Source organism: Lissotriton helveticus, chromosome 5_1 (assembly GCF_964261635.1).
Source record: "Lissotriton helveticus chromosome 5_1, aLisHel1.1, whole genome shotgun sequence".
Classification (NCBI taxonomy): Eukaryota; Metazoa; Chordata; class Amphibia; order Caudata; family Salamandridae; genus Lissotriton; species Lissotriton helveticus.
In genome coordinates this window covers 1,865,580,787-1,865,605,244 of record NC_136065.1, presented here as the reverse complement: position 1 = coordinate 1,865,605,244, position 24,458 = coordinate 1,865,580,787, and the positions used below count along the sequence as shown (strand labels likewise).

General features: G+C 43.0%; 1 protein-coding gene across 10 annotated transcripts in view; it reads left to right on the top strand.

The window, feature by feature from the left end:
- The window catches only part of NBR1 (NBR1 autophagy cargo receptor), a 657,239-nt gene that overhangs the window by 268,069 nt on the left and 364,712 nt on the right, over positions 1-24,458 (top strand). For all 10 annotated transcript variants that reach the window (XM_078645308.1, XM_078645311.1, XM_078645309.1 and 7 more), the window contains 3 exons: positions 11,899-12,210; positions 12,527-12,670; positions 21,004-21,079. In XM_078645308.1, coding sequence (XP_078501434.1) covers positions 11,899-12,210; positions 12,527-12,670; positions 21,004-21,079 — 532 coding nt within the window. The remainder of the gene's footprint in view (positions 1-11,898; positions 12,211-12,526; positions 12,671-21,003; positions 21,080-24,458) is intronic.

Below are 24,458 nucleotides of genomic sequence, written 5' to 3'. Positions count from 1 at the left end.
TGTCACATCAGTTCCTCCAGTGCTGGCCTGGTGACTCCAATATGCGTTGATCTCAAACCAAAGCGAATACAAGTAGTTACCGCTGATGATGACCAGTACTCTGGCATGGAAGAAGGTGACTCCCAGAGCCCTCAAGGATGAGAAATGAAACAATGGTGCCTCCTACGCCACCCCCAATAGGCACTCCACCAGAGGACCTGTCAAGGTTCCATACCCTGGAGGAAAGGGCATACAAAATATTCAACCTCCCAGTGACGACCAAATAAAGAAATTCCTTTCTATAGGATTTGAGAGAGGTATCTAGTTGTGCGATCAATGCAATCTCTATAATAGACCATCTGTGGCAAGGCTGGGTAAAATTAATGCAGACTCAAGCAATTGTAGCTGCTGTCATGCCCCAGACTAGACCAGAAATATGGAGCTCGACACAATGTGCGAAGCTGAAAGTAGATTCCTAAGTACAGCAGGGAGCCCAAAGGAGGTCTAGAACCCCTAGAACACCTTTGTAGGAAGCTAACTCTGTATATGATATTATCACTAGGGTATAATACCGTGCACCGAGTCCAGGGGTTTCCGTAAAGTGTATAGGGCTCAATGTAAAACCCAAAGTGCTCTATTAGTGGTAGTGTTGGCAAGCAGCCTTGGGCCTAACACAGATAAGTGTAAGACATTCGTCGCAGAACAGTGATCAATAATGGACAAATGACTCAAGAAGGATATCCAGACCAATTTTATAAAATTATACTTTTTTGTTCATACTTTATTTTAAGAACCAGGTGTTCATAATCGGGTAAGTACTTTTTATTATTAAAACTACTTTTCACTTTACTTTAAAACTTTTTTACACGGTCCAATGTTATCCTACGGGGGAAATAATATTGTGGTTAAACAGGTAAGTATCCAAGTTAAAATTTCAGTCTTCAGAGCCAAAAGTCAGCTAGGGCCAGTGGTCCAGTAAGTACTAAAACTGCACCACCAGCTGCACAGGGGCGGACAGGTGCATAGGTCAAAATCGGAGTTCAACTCCATGCTTTCCAATGGTGACGGGGTGCCTGGAGCCACACTGCATGCAGGTAAGTAAATTGGTTGCATTGGCATAGCTTTGGGGGTTTAGCACAAGCACAGGGGCGCACAAAGCAGCACCAAATGTACACCACCAGCTGCACAGTGGTGTAGAGTTAAAATTAGACGTTGGGCACCCAATGCTTTTCAATGAAGATCTTCATGACAGTAAAGAGGCTGCAGGCATGGCACCAGAGTTTGCAAGAGGAAGACCAACGACAGCAGAGCTAAGTTGGCATGTAGAGAGTTGTAGGGGCCCCTGCGGTTTGGCTCACCAAGACCCATGTGCTTCAGGTGCAGGGGTGCCTTTCAATGTCGAAGTCTTACCAGAGGTGATCGCTGTCCGGGGGAGTCTCTGGATTCATGCTGCATGCTCCTTCGTGAAGAGAAGGAGAGGTCAGCCAGCGCTGGACTCGAGGTCGAGATTGCCTGGGAGACTTCACTGCACAGATGAGCCACTCAGACTCGGCTCTTGGGCATCTGGTGCAGTGTGGGTAGGGGACACAGGTCTGCCTAGATTTGGAGTCTTTGGAGTCTGTTTCTTCTGGACAGGTCCATTGTCTATGGAAGATTGTGGTCTTTTTCGAAGGCAACAGTCCTCCCAGGGCTTTCAGAGGTCGCTGTTGGCAGACAGGCCGCAGGGATTTTGAAGCAGGAGGCAGGCTGATAGGGCTGGGGCAAGGCAGTTGTCGTGTTCTGGCTTCTGCTGCAGGGTGCTTCTCTCTTCTTAGGTTGTCACAGATTTGAGGGCCCGGCCTGGGGGAGCCACCTAAATACTACATTTAGGAGCCGCTTTAGGGGAGTAGCAGGTAGGGCCAATGGGCACCTTACCAGTGGTGACTACAGCCTCTGTTATGCCACTCTCCTGTGGGAGGGGGCATAGACCTAGCGCTCATTGGAGGGTCCCTCCCATCTTCAAGATGGCGGGTACTGAAAGTTGTACTTCACAGTGTTTCCTCCCCCTTCTTAGGGGTGGGGTTGGCAGGAGTGGGCACACCTATCTTTTTGAATTTTCCTGCCAGTTTTCCCCCCTAAAGTGGGGGGTGAAGACCAGGGACTGTCATCTGCTGCTAGCAGCAGAGGCTGGGAGTCGCATTACAAAGGCGGCTTCCCTTCTTAGACCACTGGCCCATCCTGGGGGGGAGGAATGACACCTCTGCCCAGGATGTGCATTGTTTCTGGTCCCAGAGAGCAGGAGCTCTCTCCACCCAGTGGTCCAGAAACATGGTTGGCGGTGGCTGGCTGCCTACACCCGGTCAGAGACTACACCAGAGTTGGTAGGGATTCAAGGGGCACCTCCGAGGTGCCCTCTGGGTACATGGTACAATATATCCCACACTGGCATTGGTGTGGGTTTATTGAAAGGAGTAGTTTGGTTCCAGACACTCCTGTATTGAGTGAAGCCATCATGATTCTGTGGAACTCAAATTGTTGAGTCCACAGCCCACGTACTCTCTATGGCTCCACTGGCACTTACAATTTTAGGAAATGGCGCCCGATATTGTAGGGGCATATCTGCTAATGAAGATATGCCCTTACCTGTAGCATGGTGCGCAATGCCTTAGAGCTGCCTGCTAGAGGGGTGACTTATCTATGCTGCCAAGCAGTGCTTGCGGGCATGTCACTCAGGCAGGGTGCCATCTTGACTTTGTTGTTTTCCTCCCTCACAGGGGCATGCAGGCTGCAAGAGCAGTGGCATGGTCCCAGTGAGGGGTGGTCCCAAGGGATGCTCTTCAGCTCTCAGGCCCTAGGTACCCAGGGTACCATTTACTAGGAGCTTACAGGCAGAAGAATTACCAATTGGGAGTTTGTTTCAGGGAAGGAGCACTGACCCAGGCCACCTGGTTGTCAGGGACCCTGTGCACTACATTTGAAACCTCATAAAAATCAGACAAACAGTGGGGGGATACCCCATGTAAAAAGAGGCACTTCATCACAACCTTGTACTGCTCCATGGGACTAAGAGGGTCACAGAATGGATGCCATCGGGAAGAGGTTGTCCTCCTTGGCTACAATGTTAATCAGAACTTCTGAACTGCCAATACAGTGGCCATATTAAGCTGGTATGACCACCAGGTGTGGTCAAATATTGCTCTGTGTCTAGAATTGGTACCTTATGACAAAAAGCAGTAAGTGATGTCCATGTTGAACGCGGGTGAGAGAGCATCTACAGTGCTTTAAGATTCAGCGATGGATGTTGCAAACTTAAGATTTTGTCAGCTGGAAGGTGCTGTAGAGTTTAGGAGGCAAGGTTGGCTAAGGTCATCTTCCGGACTAGGACACTTGTAACTACGTTACACCAAGTAGTATAGAAAACCCTCATAAACGCTATGTTTGTTCGTAAGTGCGGTGTATTTTGTTCTCCGCCCCACATAGACGTTTGTGGCATTTATCATCGGGTGATCTATAGTGCTTTATGCCAGCCTCAAGCCTGAGGACTACTCTGGAACAGCGTAGCAGTGTCCAGAGATGAGGTATACGTATCACCACACTGAAGGTTAGTTATGATAAAAACAAACCTTACCCATTTTGTATTTTTATTCTGAAAGGGTGCGATTTGTTATTAAAAACACCAAATGGGTATACTCTTTGATCACGTTACTGGATCTCAGTATATCACTTAGAACATACATACAGTCAACATGTTTCAGCCCCCTATGGCCCAGCCGGGTCTGTGGGGCTTTCGTCAGGACAGGACAATTTAAAATATACTCACACCTCTTGTGTAGTATTTGTAGTGGTGTTTCATACCCACCGATTTGTTAATATGAGGTTTAAGTTACCTGTAAATAATCACAGATTAGTACTGGAATAGTGTTACACCTCGGCATATATACAATGTTAAATGGCATATTATGCATCATAAACAATCATCCAAAATTTTTGGGTTAAGCAAGTATGGGTAAACAGTATCTGGCGAATCACTCTTATGGAGTCTATACAGTGTAAGAGATAGGGGCACATTGAAAAATAAACTACATTATTTTCGGTGGAATGGTATTTCTTTACATTTCTTCACATTGTCATCAGTGTTTGTCAATAAGAATAGTAAGGTAACTGCATTGTCTACAATTCCTGCCATTTAGTAGTTTGTGAAACAAATCTTTATTTTTACCTCGGTCTTAGACGAAGGATTGCCGCTTCGGGGGTAAAAAGACTATTAGTCTCAGGCTGGCGTAAAGAAGGGGGAGAGACAAAAGTTTCACGTCATTTAAGCTGTCTAAATAATAATCAAACAAACGGTAGAAGTTTTACACTGCCCGTTACGTGTCTTACCCGCAATGATACACGTGTTCCGCGTCTGGTGCTGGCGCTGCCCCCGGACGCAGAAACACGTTTGTATCCCGTTTTTGTATTCTCTAAACACTTCCTTAATAAAAATAAATAATGGACTAGGGAATTTTATACAGGAGTGTTATTTCTATATTCAAACTACCTTGTATCGTGATGAGATTCACTCTTTCTAAACGGGAAGATGTCTATTGGAGATCTGGTAACCTCCAGATGTATTGTAATATACATTTATTACCACAATTTTTAGTTGATTCTATTTTTCATTTTCGGCATTGAAAAAGAAAGAGAAAAAGAGAAAGATAGAAAGCAGACTATAGATAGGAGATACAGGGAGTAAGCCTATTATCTCTTGAACAGTGATATTTTATCTCTTAGATTGTAAACATCTTGCAGTGTTACTTTTCTGTTATAGGATCAGTTTTGTAGGTGCAAATGTGTTTCACCTTCAACTCTTAAGACAGCACACTCTATTTTAATTATGTAACATTTACCTGAAAAACTTCCAGACTTGTACGATCGAACTTTATGCAAACTGGTGCCAGGGGACAACATCATTCAATCCAGTAATGTGGGTTTTCAAACGGTCGACCCACCTCTGTTCTCGTTCATATAAAACTCTCTCTGCATTGCCAGTTTTGTCCTTCAACATTTCTATAACGGTCCATTTAAGTTCTTCTGTCGTATGGCCTGTTTCCACAAAATGAGTACATAGTTTTGTGTTGCTTCTCTTTAATCGTATATTACTTTTGTGTTCTCCAATCCTTAATTTTATCTTTCTACAAGTCATTCCTATGTATCTTCTGCCACATGGACATGTGATCATATAGATCACATGTGATGAATTGCAATTTGTATGCTGTCTCTGAGTCCACAGCAGTGTCTGAGTTAGTTGCAATGTTTTCGTCACAGTTGTGGAGTTACACACTCGGCAGTTGCCACAAGGATAGTGTCCTTTGATAGTTGTCATGTTGATGTTTCTTTCTATCCCACTCATTAGATGTTTCTTTGGCCGTGTATGGACTAATAAATCCTTCAGATTTCGTGTTCTCCGATTGGCAAATCTTGGCTTGGGCCATTCTAGATCACCTGAGTTTAATATACGGCAATGTTTATTCACTATTTTCTGGACCATATAGGTCGCTGGGCAGTATGTGGTTACACAGGTTACCAAGTTCGGAACAGGTTCTTTGAGATTGGTTTCAAGTAGGGATAGCCTCGGTTGATTTTTAACTCTTTTTTGACATTTTGAAATCGTTGTTTTCTTGTAATCCCGATATAAGAGTTTTTGGCTCAATTCACGAGCCTGTGCCTTATAGTCAGTGTTTTGGCTACAGTTTCTTTTGATTCTTAAAAACTGGCTATAAGGCAGGTTGTCTCTAAGGGGCTTTGGGTGGAAACTCTTATACGACAGCAAGCTGTTCTTTGCTGTTGGTTTTGTAAAGGTCTTTGTTTCCAGCTGTCCATTCTTCACAAATATTGTGAGGTCTAGGAAGTCTATGCTTGTCTCATCTGCTGTGAACGTAAACTTCAGGCACTCATCTTTTGTGTTCAACCATTCTACAAAGAGATTTAGATCTTTTCCTTTATTCCAAATCATAAGAACATCATCAATATATCGTTTCCAGTAGAGAATACTGGAAACGAATGGATTGGTGTCCACAAACATTTTGTCTGCTTCCAATTGACTGACATACAGGCCTGCCACAGATGGAGCAAATGCACTGCCCATAGATGTTCCATGTTTTTGTAAATATAGGCTTCCATCAAATTCAAAGTAGTTCTCAGTTAAGGCCAACCGGCAACATTCAAGCACAAAATGGCGAGGTGTTTGATAGTTCCATTCCTTCATGAATAGGGTGTCTTCAAGCATTTGTAGAGTCTCTCTCTGCGGTAAGCTGGTATATAATGATTAGACGTCTAGTCCCACTAGTAACATTGTGGTCTCATCAAATGGCATTTCTAAAATCTGATTTAAAAGATCCCTCGTGTCTTTTAAATATGTGGGAGTACTTTGAACTAGAGGTTTCAGAAATTGATCTGCAAATTGAGATTACGATAATTCGTAATATTCCAAAATCTCACAAGGAACGAACAGAGAGCCCTGGAATCATTACGTGGGAATGTCATAAAACCCGCGGACAAGGGTGGAGGAATCGTCAATTTGGGAAAAGAAGGTTACAAACAACAATGCTTGAGCCTTCTAGCAGATGAAAGGTTCTACACCAAAATAATTATCGATCCCACACCAAGGCTTCAGAACACAATTGCCATGATGGTTTATGAAGCAGAATCACATATGTGGATATCAAAGAAGGAGGCAGATTATTTGATCATAAAAGAACCAAAGACCCCTTTCTTCTATTCATTACCCAAAACACATAAGAACAAGTCACCACCTCCTGGACGACCGATAGTATCGGGGATAGGCTCGGTACTTGAGCCTTTGTCTCAATTTGCAGATCAATTTCTGAAACCTCTAGTTCAAAGTACTCCCACATATTTAAAAGACATGAGGGATCTTTTAAATCAGATTTTAGAAATGCCATTTGATGGGACCACGATGTTACTAGTGGGACTAGACGTCGAATCATTATATACCAGCTTACCGCAGAGAGAGACTCTACAAATGCTTGAAGGCACCCTATTCATGAAGGAATGGAACTATCAAACACCTCGCCATTTTGTGCTTGAATGTTGCCGGTTGGCTTTAACTGAGAACTACTTTGAATTTGATGGAAGCCTATATTTACAAAAACATGGAACATCTATGGGCAGTGCATTTGCTCCATCGGTGGCAGGCCTGTATGTCAGTCAATTGGAAGCAGACAAAATTTTTGTGGACACCAATCCATTCGTTTCCAGTATTCTCTACTGGAAACGATATATTGATGATGTTCTTATGATTTGGAATAAAGGAAAAGATCTAAATCTCTTTGTAGAATGGTTGAACACAAAAGATGAGTGCCTGAAGTTTACGTTCACAGCAGATGAGACAAGCATAGACTTCCTAGACCTCACAATATTTGTGAAGAATGGACAGCTGGAAACAAAGACCTTTACAAAACCAACAGCAAAGAACAGCTTGCTGTCATATAAGAGTTTCCACCCAAAGCCCCTTAGAGACAACCTGCCTTATAGCCAGTTTTTAAGAATCAAAAGAAACTGTAGCCAAAACACTGACTATAAGGCACAGGCTCGTGAATTGAGCCAAAAACTCTTATATCGGGATTACAAGAAAACAACGATTTCAAAATGTCAAAAAAGAGCTGTAAATCAACCGAGGCTATCCCTACTTGAAACCAATCTCAAAGAACCTGTTCCGAACTTGGTAACCTGTGTAACCACATACTGCCCAGCGATCCTATATGGTCCAGAAAATAGTGAATAAAAATTGCCGTATATTAAACTCAGGTAATCTAGAATGGCCCAAGCCAAGATTTGCCAATCGGAGAACATGAAATCTGAAGGATTTATTAGTCCATATACGCCCAAAGAAACATCTAATGAGTGGGATAGAAAGAAACATCAACATCACAACTATCAAAGGACACTATCCTTGTGGCAACTGCCGAGTGTGTAACTCCACAACTGTGACGAAAACATTGCAACTAACTGAGACACTGCTGTGGACTCAGAGACAGCATACAAATTGCAATTCATCACATGTGATCTATATGATCACATGTCCATGTGGCAGAAGATACATAGGAATGACTTGTAGAAAGATAAAATTAAGGATTGGAGAACACAAAAGTAATATACGATTAAAGAGAAACAACACAAAACTATGTACTCATTTTGTGGAAACAGGCCATACGGCAGAAGAACTTAAATGGACCGTTATAGAAATGTTGAAGGACAAAACTGGCAATGCAGAGAGAGTTTTATATGAACGAGAACAGAGGTGGGTCGACCGTTTGAAAACCCACATTACTGGATTGAATGATGTTGTCCCCTGGCACCAGTTTGCATAAAGTTCGATCGTACAAGTCTGGAAGTTTTTCAGGTAAATGTTACATAATTAAAATAGAGTGTGCTGTCTTAAGAGTTGAAGGTGAAACACATTTGCACCTACAAAACTGATCCTATAACAGAAAAGTAACACTGCAAGATGTTTACAATCTAAGAGATAAAATATCACTGTTCAAGAGATAATAGGCTTACTCCCTGTATCTCCTATCTATAGTCTGCTTTCTATCTTTATCTTTTTCTCTTTCTTTTCCAACGCCGAAAATGAAAAATAGAATCAACTAAAAATTGTGGTAATAAATGTATATTACAATACATCTGGAGATTACCAGATCTCCAATAGACATCTTCCCGTTTAGAAAGAGTGAATCTCATCACGATACAAGGTAGTTTGAATATAGAAATAACACTCCTGTATAAAATTCCCAAGTCCATTATTTATTTTTATTAAGGAAGTGTTTGGAGAATACAAAAACGGGATACAAACGTGTTTCCGCGTCCGGGGGCAGCGCCAGCACCAGACGCGGAACACGCGTATCATTGCGGGTAAGACACGTAACGGGCAGTGTAAAACTTCTACCGTTTGTTTGATTATTATTTAGACAGCTTAAATGACGTGAAACTTTTGTCTCTCCCACTTCTTTACGCCAGCCTGAGACTAATAGTCTTTTTACCTCCGAAGCGGCAATCCTTCGTCTAAGACCGAGGTAAAAATAAAGATTTGTTTCACAAACTACTAAATGGCAGGAATTGTAGACAATGCAGTTACCTTACTATTCTTATTGACAAACGCTGATGACAATGTGAAGAAATGTAAAGAAATACCATTCCACCGAAAATAATGTATAGTTTATTTTTCAATGTGCCCCTATCTCTTACACTGTATAGACTCCATAAGAGTGATTCGCCAGATACTGTTTACCCATACTTGCTTAACCCAAAAATTTTGGATGAATGTTTATGATGCATAATATGCCATTTAACATTGTATATATGCCGAGGTGTAACACTATTCCAGTACTAATCTGTGATTATTTACAGGTAACTTAAACCTCAAATTAACAAATCGGTGGGTACACCACTACAAATACTACACAAGAGGTGTGAGTATATTTTAAATTGTCCTGTCCTGACGAAAGCCCCACAGACCCGGCTGGGCCATAGGGGGCTGAAACATGTTGACTGTATGTATGTTCTAAGTGATATACTGAGATCCAGTAACGTGATCAAAGAGTATACCCATTTGGTGTTTTTAATAACAAATCGCACCCTTTCAGAATAAAAATACAAAATGGGTAAGGTTTGTTTTTATCATAACTAACCTTCAGTGTGGTGATACGTATACCTCATCTCTGGACACTGCTACGCTGTTCCAGAGTAGTCCTCAGGCTTGAGGCTGGCATAAAGCACTATAGATCACCCGATGATAAATGCCACAAACGTCTATGTGGGGCGGAGAACAAAATACACCTCACTTACGAACAAACATAGCGTTTATGAGGGTTTTCTATACTACTTGGTGTAACGTAGTTACAAGTGTCCTAGTCTACTTTTGATTTTGCATATTCTATATGGGGAACTGACTAGACACGTAATCCTCCTCCCTAATTGTGATTGCCTTTCTAAGGTCATCTTCCTTTAGACAGGATTGTCGCTACGCCGTTGTATGGGGGAATAACTATTCAGCAAGCATAACAATGACTTGCTGTAGAGTATCAACGCTCACACTGATACGGGCTGATCTATAGGATCATCAAAAGAGGCTCATCCTCAGCCATTTCAGTTAGAGACAGAACCGCGCCTTATCAAGGAGCCTATTACCGTAAAGATATTCCGCCTATCAGCCTCAACAACAGTTTTGCCAGTACTGTGGTCAACATAAGAAATCATCACACAGAGCACCACTTTTATGAGCATCCTCCAAACATAGGAGGGGATGCCAGACCAAACACCAGGACACAAGCAGATGCTACTGACAGACTCTTGGCACCAACTACTACATCCCTTTCTCACATTTCAGAACCTGTAGCCTGGAAACGCTCTGCCTTCTACAAACAGTCAGAAAATATCACCACTGAAAGGCAGGTTTTATATCTGATCCAATTAGGACACACATTGGAATTCTTTCAATGGCTTCTGACACCACCACCCCCCAAAGTAAAGTACAGAGATCGTTGACATGCTACCGAAGGGAACAATCGGATCAGCCCCAAACCATCATCACAATGTAGGATTCTACTCCAGATTCTTTCTTTTTTTCTTTTTTAAAAGAAAAGAAAACACCGGACTATTCTGGACCTGCGGCATTCTGACCGTTTTCTTGGGAAACATGCATTCAGAATGGTAAACTTAAGCAAAGTGTTAGAGTTTTATAGGGGGAACAAAGATTTGGCCTCACTAGAGCTAAAAGATGCATACTTCCATAAACCCAAACATCAAAAATATGTCAGATAGAAAGTAGCAGGTATTCATTTTCATTTTAAAGTCCTTACCTTTAGGGTGAAATCAGATCCCATAATATTTAGAAAGTGGAGGGCACCAGTTTCAGCCAAGCTCTGAAAATTAGGTCATCAGATATACTCAAGCCCAGACTGAAAATCAATCAAAGACATAAGCCTCACTTTATGCAAATATAAGTCGTTTATGCAACCAACAAAGAACAAACCAAAGTAATAGTGTGTCTATGTAAATGCCTTCTGGGCATGATGTCATTTGGCACGTGCCTAATCCCATTCTGTGGTCTAATTATGGAACTCATAGAAGAGGAGCTAGACAAACAGTGGACACAAATTAATAGTCTTCATTCAACAATCGCATGCAAGTCACAAAAGTGAGGAATGATCTCTTTCTTGCTAAACTGAATTGGAAACTATCAAAGCAGGTTTGGCTTTCCTCCCACCATTGACTAGAGATACATAACTGGAAGCCCACCTTCAAAAATTCTCTGCAAAAGGCCTGTGGTTGTGACGAGACTAAAATTTACATGCCAATGTGCTGGAATTTAGAGCCTGCAAAAGCCCTCTTCAGAAATTCCTTCCAAGAATTCACCACTCGTCAGTGTTGATCAGGCTGACAACAATACAATAATGATTCATTCCAAAAAGCAGAGAACAAGATCCCACATCTTATCAACAGATGCACAAGACCTCATGGAGCATTTGTGCGCCATAGGGGCATAAAGGCTGAACATCTCCCAGGGATGCTGGGGAACTATAGTTGCAGGTAAGTAGCTTTTGTCTTGTGTGTTCTGTAGATGGCAATGTTAAACAAACTGTCTTTACAATAATGCTTTGTTTGGAGCATGGTATTACATTACTTTTCAACAAGCAGCACTTTTGTAAGCTTGTATCATGAGTAGCCTCTGTATGTCAGCTTTTTTTTTCAGTTAACTATTTATGCTAACACAGAATTGTAACTTTATTTGTAGGATATATTATAGCTTTTTGTGCTAGCTTTGCCTCAGTGTAACTGACAGATGTTTGAACAGGAGGATAGAAATCGTCATATTATTTCTTGCCATGCTGAGGCAAACCTTAATACATTTTAATATTGTCCTTGTTTTTATTTTCCCAGCTCACATTCATGTGGGGAAACCTTACCTTGCTATCATCTGCTAATAAAGACGTGTCTGTTCCTTCTCTGCATCCTGGTGAAATTGGAATTCTATCTGTTGAATTTATTGCCCCTACTTTGGAGGGAACTTACACTTCCCATTGGCGGCTGGCTCACAAGGGCGAGCAGTTTGGACCTAGAGTTTGGTGCAGTATCATCGTTGACCCCTTCCCCTGTACAGATGGCTTGGAAACTAGTGACAAGACTTTGTTTAGCTCCAGTAAAATGTCACTACCTTCATGCAAAACAGAACAAGTGGCCAATAATAATATGGTAATAGACATTTACACACACATTCGAACATTTTGCCAAATTTTAGGCTTTTTGCACTTTCCTTCTCTACACTCTTTTTCGTCTTTTCCCTTTGTGTTGCACTACCCGACCTCTGTCTGCCATGCCTCTCCTTTGGGCCTCTGCCTTCTTCCAGCAGCACCCTACCTGTCCTCACCCACCCTGTTTCACCCTTCTTCCTCACTCTGGCTTGTCTCCCTGCCTTTTCCAATATACCCTATTAAAAATCCAGACTGGTTTTAACCCAAAAATCCACTGCTTCATCTTTATTTATGTAAATCTTTTTGATTACCTGTAGGAAGTTCCCTTAGGGTCACGAACAGAAGCACAGGATGGTGAAGTTTATGAGCAGATGGAACTGCCAGCTATCCCTTTCAAGATCAGAAATGTTCATAGAGATAGTGCAATGTATCTCCCATCGGTGGATCTCCTCACTGCTCAGGTACCATAGCAGCTGTAAATCTAAATATCCTCACCTCTTAGCAGCTCTCAATTCATTTTTAGGATTGTCAAGATGTTGGATAGATACAAAGTAGGCTGGCATGTTTATTTATTTGGGTTTTGTAGAGCGTGTACTTGACCCGTTAGGGTATCGGAGCGCTTTAGAGGGATAACACGTTGCGTACAGGTTAGGCAAGGGCAACACACATGGATAGGGATAAGGGTAATGACTACATTAGGACAAAGACCAGCGTTATATACAATAATCAATACAATACAATAATCAGCAGAGCGACATGTCAGCGATATAAAGAGAAAACCAGCAATTATATATGATGGGAGATATGACAGCAAAAGGCAGAGAGAACCAGCAAAACATTTGAAGGAGTAAGAAATCGGTACAAGGAAAGGGCAACCAAGCAGAACAGGAAATTATGCATAGGAAGAAAAGCAATGACACAAGGTGTTATCCGCGACAACAGAGAGTCATGGGAGGAATTTACTCTTTAGGAAGATTTTAGCTTCATTTTTAAAATTGCAGAGAAGGTATTCTTCTGATGAAGGACGGTAGCGAGTTCCAGATTCTTGGTGCAGCCCCATAGAAGGCATGGTTATAGTTTTTTTCCTTATGGAAGCAGGGTGGCTGGAGCACACGGTCTCTGGCGGAAGGGAGTTTCTGAATCCCCCAGATATCTCGATTTTCTGGGTGATATATGCCGGGGAGTTCGTGTATATTGCTTTGTTTATGATACAGGGCAGTTTGAGCTGGATTCTGGCTTCAAAAGGAAGCCAGTTCAAGGCCTTCAGATGTGGTCAAATATTTTAGAGCCTAATAAGAGTCTAGCTGCTGCGTTGAGGCAAGCTCTTAGCGGGACCTTATTCAAATCTGGAGATAACTAACATGTCTCTTTAAGTTGGACAATTAATAAAAATGCGGTTTGGAATGCAGATTTGTTCTTAGTGAGAGGTCTGAAAGTCATTCATAAGGAAACAAAGTCTATTTTCACATTGTTTGGTTTTAGAAAGATGGTGGTCTTTACATTCAGCACTTTGCAGTGAGTGAATAATTTACTTGGAACTAAGGCCTTTTCCCATAGACCAAGAATGCAAAATTGATACAGCATGACTAAGTGTCTTATTCAGGCTATTCAACTGTTGCTGCATGGGTGAGCCTGTGCATTCTCCTTCTGTAAGATCTGCATGTTCCTTGTTGGGTCTGATGGCCCACAGTCCAATAACACACGTTTTCATATAAACTATGTGATCAGCTACGTTGATGTGTAAGATGAGAGTTAATGTTTATTGAGAATTACGTTATTCGGTCTACTTGGGCATAATTTTGAGGCCACCTGGGGGCGTCATGCCACAAGCTCTCAATTGATGAATACATCACTCATTAAGAAAGCTGCTTTTCTGGTTTTGTGTCAGTATCAGCTTTTTGTTTCTTACAACAGTTTTTTATTTTTTTATGTCTGGCATTAACCAAGACATTTAATTTTTCTAAAATAATATTTAAAAAATACATACATTCAGGGGCTTTCAGTTAGCCCTGTTTACAAATTGTCTCCTGGTAGTGTCATTCACATTATCCGTCCGCTCACTATAGCATATAGCAATGGGCAGTGGGTTGGCCGAATTCAGGCATTGGCTCCTCTCACTGTTGATTGCACATGGGTCTAAAAACAGTCCCCATTATAACCAGGAATTTGTGGCCAGTGTTTAATTTTTATTTTATTTCTTTTTTTCATTTAATTGATTTTTATTTCATTTAATCATTCTTTGGGCATTGTGTCGGAGCTATGTGTGAGGCATACTCTTCACCGAGACCCATCCTGTATGTACTTGCGTCACTAGACGCTTTCCTCCTGGCCATGAGGACAGACGCTCCTAAGCGGCGTGAAAGTTATGCTCGTCATTTCCATCAGCTCTCCCTAGAGGTTTCTTGAGAACGTATTGTTTGTGTTACAGTGCTAAAGTAGCTTTGACGCTATGCATATGTTAGTTCTACAAAGCTCCTGATTTCAGCCATCTTTTAGCCATACAGTAACTATCACTGTGAAGCACATTGTTAGCATGAGGACCTCATTTATCATCGCAGCAGGATAAACAGCGAATTCTATGTTGCCATGGAGATGTGCCTCTTTTACTTGCTATGCTGTTGATGTTGTTAGAAGGAACTTGTATGGACTCCCATTTCATTTAAACTGCCACTTTTTTCTGAGCCCATCCCTTTCCTTCCCTTACCCAATCGCCGCCAGTTGCTCCTTCGTGCCAGATAGCTTCCAAGCTCTTCATGTGTCTGCACTCTAAGTCAAGGATGATGAGATGATCTTATTGTTATTCAAGGTGATGATATAGGCTTTTGATGCTCACCACTCTCACTTTTATGGTCCTTTGTTTATGTTTCTCAAAGTGCACCATGGTCCACTCCCTCTGAAGCCTTCCACTCCACTGCACGTGCCCTTTTGAGCAGAAGTGGTCCTACAGTGGCATGAATAAATGAATAAAAACTCATATAGACGGGTGCCTAAGGCAAGCCAGTCTGCGCCTGGCCGTGCCCTGCCGGGGCCAGGGGCCAAAAACCTGGGCCTTTTTCAGCTAGATTGTAGACGCTATACATCTGTAATGTTGCATAGTCTTACACCTCATATGGGGGAGACTTGTCTAACTCTCAATCCTCACTCTCCTATACTGCAGTGCCCTTGTTGTCTCTTGCTGATCCCCTTCCCCCCCTCCATACTCAGTTGCCTTGACGACACAGTCCTCTCTGTAATTCTTGATCTACTTAATAATTCCTTAAAATTCTTGTTTGGTACCGAAGGTGTGAAAGCATGCTCTTGTCCTTCCTTTATTAAACAAGCATTTACAATGCAATAGGTCTCGCATTAGGAAAGTTTGAGCTATTGGTATTGTAAATTAAAAAAAAATTATTTATTGTATTGTATTGTAATTGCATTTATATATTGTTATGTGTTGGTTTTGAAAATAGCGAAATTAATAGCTTTGTCATTTACAATGCCAATAGTTATAACTTTCGCAAATGTGACACCTATAGCATTTGTAATGCAATGTGTTGTATTTACGTGAGTTAGATGTATTGATATTACAAATATCAATGTTTTTTTAATAATTAATACTTATTGTAATTTATAATGGCAATAGCTTAAACTTTTGTAAATAACTGTTGTGAAGATTATGTTCAGTGTATTTTATTGTGCCGAAAATCCAAGAACAGAAGTGAAATATTAAAATTTTTTGACATTTTAAATAAAGCTTGAAACATTGAGAGAACATATTTGAACCAGTTGTTGTTGATGCTGTGGTGGCGCTGAGTGATGTTGTGGTGGCGACGAGTGGGGGCTAATGTGTGAGGGTGCAGTGTGTGAGGGTGCAGTGTGTGAGGGTGCTGTGGGAGAGGGGGCAGTGTAATGAGTGTGTGAGGGTGCGAGGTGTGTGAGGGTGCGGGTGTGATTGTGCAGTGTGTGTGCCCTAAAGTAGTGTGAGTGAGCAATGTGTGAGGGGGCAGTGTGTGAGGGGGCAGTGTGTGAGGGGTGTGATTGTGCAGTGTGTGCCCTAAAGTAGTGTGAGTGAGCAATGTGAGTGCGCATGTGTGAGTGCGCGGTGTGTGAGGGGTCAGTGTGTGAAGGGGCAGTGTGTGAGGGCACAGTGTAATGAGAGTGTGTGAGGTTGCGAGGTGTGTGAGAGTGCAGGTGTGTGGGTGCAGTGTGTGTGGCCTAAAGTAGTGAGTGCGCAATGTGTGAGGGGGCAGTGTGTGTGAGGGTGCAGTATGTGTGGGCTACATTACTGTGAGTGAGCAATGTGTGAGTGCGCAGTCACCAATACTGTGAAAAGCATATGCACTACCGAGGGTTAAGGAGGAGCGACTGCCGGAATGTGTCTTTGTTAATTAATGGTCGGGGCTTGATTAAAGTGGGTCGCAAGCTTAGTGCACAAGGTGAAAGTACTCACGATGTACAGTAGCGGTAAGAAAAGCAATTTTTTTTTCTATAGAATGTAGTTAGCTGCTGCTTTTGTGGACCACATGATTAATGCACAAAGTGAAAGGTTTCACGATGTGTGGTACGATACAAAACTAGGCTAGAGTCATGCATGGGGAGTCCCAAGTCGTTGCGCCAGCTGAGCTCGCCTAAACCTAAATCAAAGAAGTAAGTGCTCGTGTGACAGGCATCTCAGCTACTGGAAACAACAAGAAATGGGTCATGTGCTCACAAAGCCAGTGGAACAAACTATCCCTACTGATGAGGCTAAAATCCAGCCCGGGCTCGCTTGTGTTCTGGTTCTGAGAGGACTTAGCCTAACAGTTAAGGCTGCACTTGCTCTGGTGGAGCGGAAGTAAGGAGGACTATCATAATATTGTTTTTTTGTCTGATTGCCATGGTGTGCAAAAAACACAGACTGGGATGCAGCCCCTAGTAATTACTAGTGGCTAAAATTAAGTCCAGCAATGCACCAATCCCTTTTTTACATTCCTTTATAATGCAACTAGTATTTAAGGGTAAATTAGTGTATGTTGTGTTAACTTGGTAGAAATAAATTCTTGTTCGAGTTGCAAAAGAAGTAAACACTAGTGCGTCTGAAATTGCTGAACAGTACATCTAATTTCAAAACTGCAGATTTACAGTGGTGCAGTGAAAGAAAAGTACAGATGGGAAATCTGTATTGTACGGCGCAAGGATGTTTTCTTTCATATTACATAAACCATTCAAGCTAGACACATAAAAACACTTTTTCGGGCTAACCAACTTGAGTTATAAAAAATAGATAAAATTAGTGATGAAAAAAAAAAGCATGAAAGGCATATGATTCTAAGCAACTACATGTGTTGATTGAAGCCATTTAGAAAAAAAATCTTCAGCCATTACGTTCTATTGTGCTGGCAAGCAGACGATTCCTGGATTACCCCTCATCAAGTTATTACTTCAACCAGCATGCTCACTTTGTAAACGTGCCAGACAACGACAGCGCTTTCAGGCTCACTCCAAATCCGAAATTAAGTTGTTGGGAAAATTGGTAATCTCTCGTTATCTTGTTTGCGTTGCACTAATCGACTCAGCAGGGCGATCTAGCCATTCTTTTTCACTAATCTGCAAAAAACTTTCTTCTGGTAAATTAGTCCCCTGGCTTCCGATCCAAGCTAAACCTGGCATCTTCAGATTCCCGGCAGGGAGGAGGCGTTTTTTTTATATACAAGCAGGTTTGGGCACACATAAAATTCTTACAAAAAAAAAAAAAGAAAAAGAAAAAAAACATCATGGCTGTGCCGGGCCGTTGCGCTGCCCGCGACGACCCGGAAGCGGTTGGGAAGCCGGCCAATGCCAGCGCGGCCCCAACCGGAAGTCCCGCCCCATCGCGCCGAGAGACAGAGAGCTGCCCGAGGAGCCACGAAGGCTCCGCATTGAGTCCCGGTCCCGAGATGGGGGACCGGGTGAAGAGCGGCCGGGCGCATGGGGAAGGCGGGGCTCTCATGTGGTGAGAGAGCCCCGCAAAGCGCTACCGCCACCCGGGAGAAGGAGCCGCCGCCGTGCACCGCCAGAACAGGTAAGTTGAGTGAGAGGAGGGGTGAGTGGGGGTGGGGTGTACGCGTGTGTGTGTGTCTGTTTGAGTGTGTTTGTGTGTGCGTCTGTCTGTCTGTGTGCGCGTGTGTATGTTTAAGGGGGGGTGCGTGTGTGTATATGCAGTGTGTGGATGCCTTTGTTTGTGCGCATGCGTCAGTGACGACGTGCGCGCTCACGAGGTCCAATCTCCGCCAGAAGAAATTCGTAACACTCTGCTGTCCACATTCCCCTTCATTCCCCAGAAAGCGGCAACATAAGTTGTCTCCCTAGACAGCAAAAGCTTTCGCTTTTGCTTTCGTCTAGGCGAGACCTAAAAAGGAGGGTCTCGACCCGCTTTGTTGGTCCAATTTTCATCCTATTTCTCTTCTATCTGTGTTTTCTAAAATTCTAGAACGGCATATTAATAACGTACTCTCCGCCATTATTGGAACCTCTAATTTGCTTCATCCATCTCAGTCTGGATTTAGACACAGTCACAGCACTGAGTCCACTCTTCTTGGGGTCACTGAACATCTTAGATTACAACTTGACTCAGGGGGAACCTGCACTCACCCTGCTGGATTTGAGCGCTGCGTTTGATACGGTGTCTCATTCCATTCTGTTAGAACGCCTTGATGCCTGTGGTATTATGGGCTTGGCTCTGGAATGGTTGAGGTCTTTTCTTATGGATCGTACATTTCAGGTATTTTCTAACAATGTGAGATCACACACACGACAGCTAAGCTCTAGAGTCCCTCAGGGCTTCATCTTGAGTCCCTTACTTTTTAATTTATATGTTCGCCCCTTGGCTGACATTGCAGAAAGGTCGGGTCTGACTATCTTCTCTTATGCAGATGATAATCAGATCATCTTCTCATTTTCTGCTGCCCGGCATCAAGATCCTTCCTTAATGCAGTGTGGCTTGAGGAATGTCGGTTATTATGCCGTTACTCAAGACCGCTATACTCTACCGGCCGCATATCAGGAACCTTTAATCAATATGTCCCTCAAAGTTAAAGCTGTTCCTTGGACCTCTGTTTATTTCAAATTAATCCTGGATATTTGGAAACCCCTAATCCTTGGGTGCGAGATCCCGCTATATTTTTCGATTTCTCATTTGAGAATGTCTGTGTTTTCTTGAGGTTCACACTTACTTACCATGCGTATTATATCGACTACTCAATTGGACATTCAAGAGCCCTGACGAAGTTCCCTCTGGCAATTCAGAACGAATGCATATTCCATTTTCTCTTGAACATTTGGCTTGAGGAATGTATCTGCCTGGCTGACCAAAAATGCTTTGAAGCTTAATGGCTCTAAAACCGAGGTGCTGATTTTGGGTAACAACCCTGAGCTGTGGGGTACCCAACACTGGCCAGATGACTTGGGCTGAGGTACCTGCCCCTGTGTCCAAAGTCAAGAAAGTGGGCTTTATTATTGATCAAAAGCTCTCTCTTAAACCTCAGGTTTCCAGGGTTGCTTCATCTTGCTTTGAGACCCTCAGATGGATTAAAAAAATCCTCTGGTTGATCCCTTTGGCACGCAGAGAACTGTGTTGCAGGCCTTGGTGACATCCAGATTGGACTACAGTAACGTTCTGTATCTGGGTATTGATTCAGCTTCAGGCCATCCAGAATGCTGCTGCCTGTCTTCTTTTTTTGTTTGCCGAAATTTGCTTCAGCTTCTCCTCTATTCCATCAACTTTGCTGGCTTAGAGTTAGTAAGCGTATTGTCCCTCTGTTATATGTTTCGCATCAAAGGGGGCCTTGCTCCTTCTTACATTCAAAGCCTACTTACACTCTATGTTCCGGCTCAACAATTGCACTCTTCGAGTCTCTCATTGTTTTCAGTTCCTAGGTTTCGGTTGGCTCGTATTAAGGGTCGCTCCTTCTCCTCTCTTGGCCCCAGGCTCTAGAATGCCCTTCCGCTTGACCTCAGAAATTGTCAATCCTTGTTGGCTTTCCATAAGAATTTAAAGACGTTGCTGTTTAGTGACTCTGTTTGACCTCCTTGTTTTTTACTCTTTTTCTGTAAAGTTCTGTCTTTAATTCTGTTTTGCTGTCGCAGTCTCCATATGTCCAGCGCCGGAAGACTCTGTTGGGTAGCTGCACGCTTTATAAATGTAAAAACAAATGTAAATACAAATATTTAGTGTTAAACTATGTATACCACAGCAGTACACCTATTAGAAAAATGATATATGTGTAACATAAACACTTACTAGTTAGCATGAGTAGCTCTGTTTGTCAAGTCACTTAAATCAGTAAATCAATTGACTGTTTAGGCCATTCTACAAGGGGAAGAAATACAATTGTTTTAAGATTTGAAATTATACTCCTTCAGCTCAGAATGACCGCATTGATCAGCCCCCAATATTGTAGGCATTTGGATTTCTTAGAGGGAACAATCTGATTTTTATTCTATTTTAATAGTTTTGTTGTATAGTACTGCAAACTAACTTGCTAGTCTCAGTGGGCTAGGGGGAGTGGGCAGTTGGGGGGGGGGGGGTATCGTTAGATGGAGTAATAAGTTACGTTGGACTCCGCTTACATATTAAGAAAACTAGTTCTGTTTAAATATTTTATGACTGGATTACAATTTTGAAGTGCACGCCCATATTTTGAAATGTTTACTTACCTATGGTTATATATTTACTTCCTTAATTGATTTTGGTCTTTGTGTCGAGCCTTTAGAGACAGTGAATAGCCTTATATTCTATCTTTCAAAAAGGAAACAGATTGACATCACTTTCTCATGCAAATCATCTACTTCTCATTAGGACCTGCTTTCATTTGAGCTGCTTGACATCAACATCGTACAAGAGATGGAACGTGTACCTCACAACACACCTGTTGGTAAGACTCTTTTGAAACCTTTAATGTATGTGTTCTATTGATGGACAGCGTCAATGAAATTCTTCAAGGCATCCCAAGCCAACACAAACATCTTGCAAACAAAAAGACAACAGGTTTGACATTGGTCTTCCTATTGATATGTAATATATAACACACATTTCTGATTGAGACTTATAACTGCAGATTGTGAATATTCCCAGGCATTAGACTGGATCCGTAAACTTGTTAAGCAACTCCCTTACGAGTCAGTAGTTGGCTTCGTGTGGCTCCATGATTGATCCGTCCACGCCGCATATGGCATTAGGGCGCCTATTTATGCGTCACCTCTGGGCTCGGAAATCAGTGCCTTTCTCCTTGTGCCTGCTGACGCAGATCCTGGCAGAGATTTTTTCCATCAAAAGATTCTGCAATGTACAGCAAGTCACCCCCTAAAATAATACATTTTAAAGTGTGTTGTGCCTGTAATCAACAAATGTTGGTTACTGACACCCACAACGATTGTTCTGGTGGCTCGGCACCGAACATGACTTAAAGTTGTGTGACTGCTGTGTCAAAATTAATAGGAAGGCCATTCAGATTTGGAAGGCCAAACCTGCCGTCACCAAACTCAAGAAGTCGAAGAAGCAGCACTCAGTCAAAGTCATGAGCGTGGTCTCGCTCCCATTCCCGATATTGCTCCTGTAACTGGTAATAGTCCAAGTCAAGGTGCTCATGTAAGTCGAGAAAGTCTCATAAAATATATAAAATCCAAACACAGGTCACTTTCATCCTGCCACTCCCATCTCTGAGTCACACAACGTTCTGGATCCTCCAAACCAAGAAGTCTGTCTCCAGGCCGGGAATGGACACCTCTCCTATTCCCAAACCAGCCCAATCCACAGAGGACAGCCACTCCACAATCCCTCCATGAGCTTCGCCTGACCATGGATAAAAGTTTTGGTGCCTCAGACTGGTCTCTGTGGGGGGTCTTTGGCCCCATGGATCCGAGGTGAATGGCAGTTGGGTTTTCACCGGCTGATTCTTCCCCAGTGTATATTGCTCCTCTCGACATTGACCTGACGCTTGTTGTTCATTTGGATCAGGACTCACAACCATCTCCGACCCTTCCTTCAGCCGACTCCATTGCATGACACCACTCTTTACACTGAGACGGACACCACTGGTCAATTTACTGACGTCACCAACTCACAATACGGATTCAATAGTTTTATTGAATTCCAAAATGATCCCACCTAGACCCAACACTATTGGCACTCAGAACTGCACATGCTGCTGATGATGACCAAGATGAAGCTTATCACGAGCCAGTGGTCTAGATACCCCACCCCCGACAGGATTTTTGTCTTCAATTAATCCTACTATAACAGAGGACTTCTTCTCATTTTCAACAGGGATCAGGAGAGTGGGAGAAGGTCTACACCTATCCAACTACTGAGGTCAAACTAATGTGCTTACTGAAGTCCTCAAACCCTGCACAAACAAACCAGGAGCCTCTTCTGTACTTTAATGAGGGATTAACTGCTATGTTTCTACGCACCCAGGCAAACCCAGGATCTTGACCCCCCAGTCAATAGACAAGTGGCAAGACAGTATAGACCCAGATTTTCAACTTCAACATTCCACTCCAGAGAGTTTAGTAGTTCAGGCATCCACAAGCCTTCCCAACTCCCCCGGATAGAGAGTCAAAGCGTATGGAAACATTCACAAAAAACATGTTTTCTTCCGCAATCTTTGCTCTGAGATCATTGTATATATCTTTTCTCTTGTGTAGGTAGTCACACTCACTGTGGGACAAAGTGGCAGAGGTTTTGCCTGCTGTCTCGGATTACATCAGTGTCACAACTAGTCGTGGACAGTCAGGATGCAGCAAAATACGCCATCAGGTCTGGCTTGGACACAACCGACTTTCTGGCCGCCCCAGAACCCCATTATTTTGCCTCCGCTGCACACTATTGCCTGGTAGGAGGCGGAGCTACCATTCATCTCCTGGTTGGTGGACCATTACATCTAACCAGTGGGTACACCAGATAGTAGAACAGGGCTATTATGTTCCTTTCCCGTCTATCCCACCAGACATACCACCCACACTGCAGCACCTCCTGGAAGAACACTTGTCTATACACCAAGGAGAAATTCTGGCTCTCTTGGCCAAGGAAGCAGTAGAGATGATGCCAGCGTCCGAGATCGGGACTGGTTGCTTCTTCCATTTTTTTCTGATGCTAAAAAAGGACGGACTGCCTTTGTCCCATCTTGGATCTTCGATCTCTGAACATCTTCCTTCAGAAGGACAAGTTCAGAATGCTCTCTCTGGCCCAAGTTCTATTTGCCCTTGACCCAGGAGACTGGATGTTGGTGATCGACTTGCACAATGCTTATTTTCGCAACCCCGTCCGGTAGTCGCAAGAACCTATCTGCAGTTTCAGGTAGGCCACAAGCATTTCCAGTTCTCAATGCTCCCTTTTGACCTGACAAGTGCACCTAAAGTGTTCACAAAAGCGGTGCTGCAGGTCATCCGCTGTTCGGAATACGAGTCTTCCCATACCTCGACGAAAGGTACTAAAGGCAGGCTCACCTCTAATGATCGTAAACCACCTCCAGCTGATGGCTAACCTGGTGACATAGGGTTTTCCATCAATGTGTCAAAACCAAACCTAACTGCTTAGGTGCTTTTCTAATCCATCTCTTTGCCTCAATGATTCCAGGACATTTGGGATATGATCCTGATGTTTCAACCTGCTGCCTGGGTATCAGTGATATTGACTATTAAGCTCTGCTTGTAGATCACACCAGGTGGCGCATGCGGACTTTGCAGTGGGATCTGAAGTCTCAGTGGACTCCGTACCAAGGCAATCGATCTGATTCCTTTCAGGTGTCGATCATGATAGTGAAAGACCTGCAGTGCTGGCTGCAGAACGGCCATTGGACCAGTGGCAGACCCCATTCCTTAGTCCACCCCAACCTAACAGTTCTGACGGATGCATCATTGAAGAGGTGGGGATTAAAGGACTGTGGTCTCTGGCATTAGCTTGCCTCCACATCAACATGCTTGCGTTGCAAGCGATTTACTTGTCACTGAAGGCGTTCCTCCCATCAAAGGTGTCAAATCTTTTGCGCTTTGGAGTTCCCGAGGCAGCCCTCTCTAGGTGACTCTCTATGCCTACAGTGTCTTCATTGTGGCCCCAAACTGGGCTAGAGCCGAGTGTGGTACCTGAAACTTCTAGCTATGAGTATTTTCCCTCTGATCCAGGTGCCTCTTAGGGAGAACTGCCTGCCACAGCAGCAAGTTAGGTCCTGCACCTGAGCTTGCACAATTTACACCTCCATGCGTGGCGATCGAGAGGTGATAGTTAATGGCTTTCAATCATCCTCAGAAAGAGGT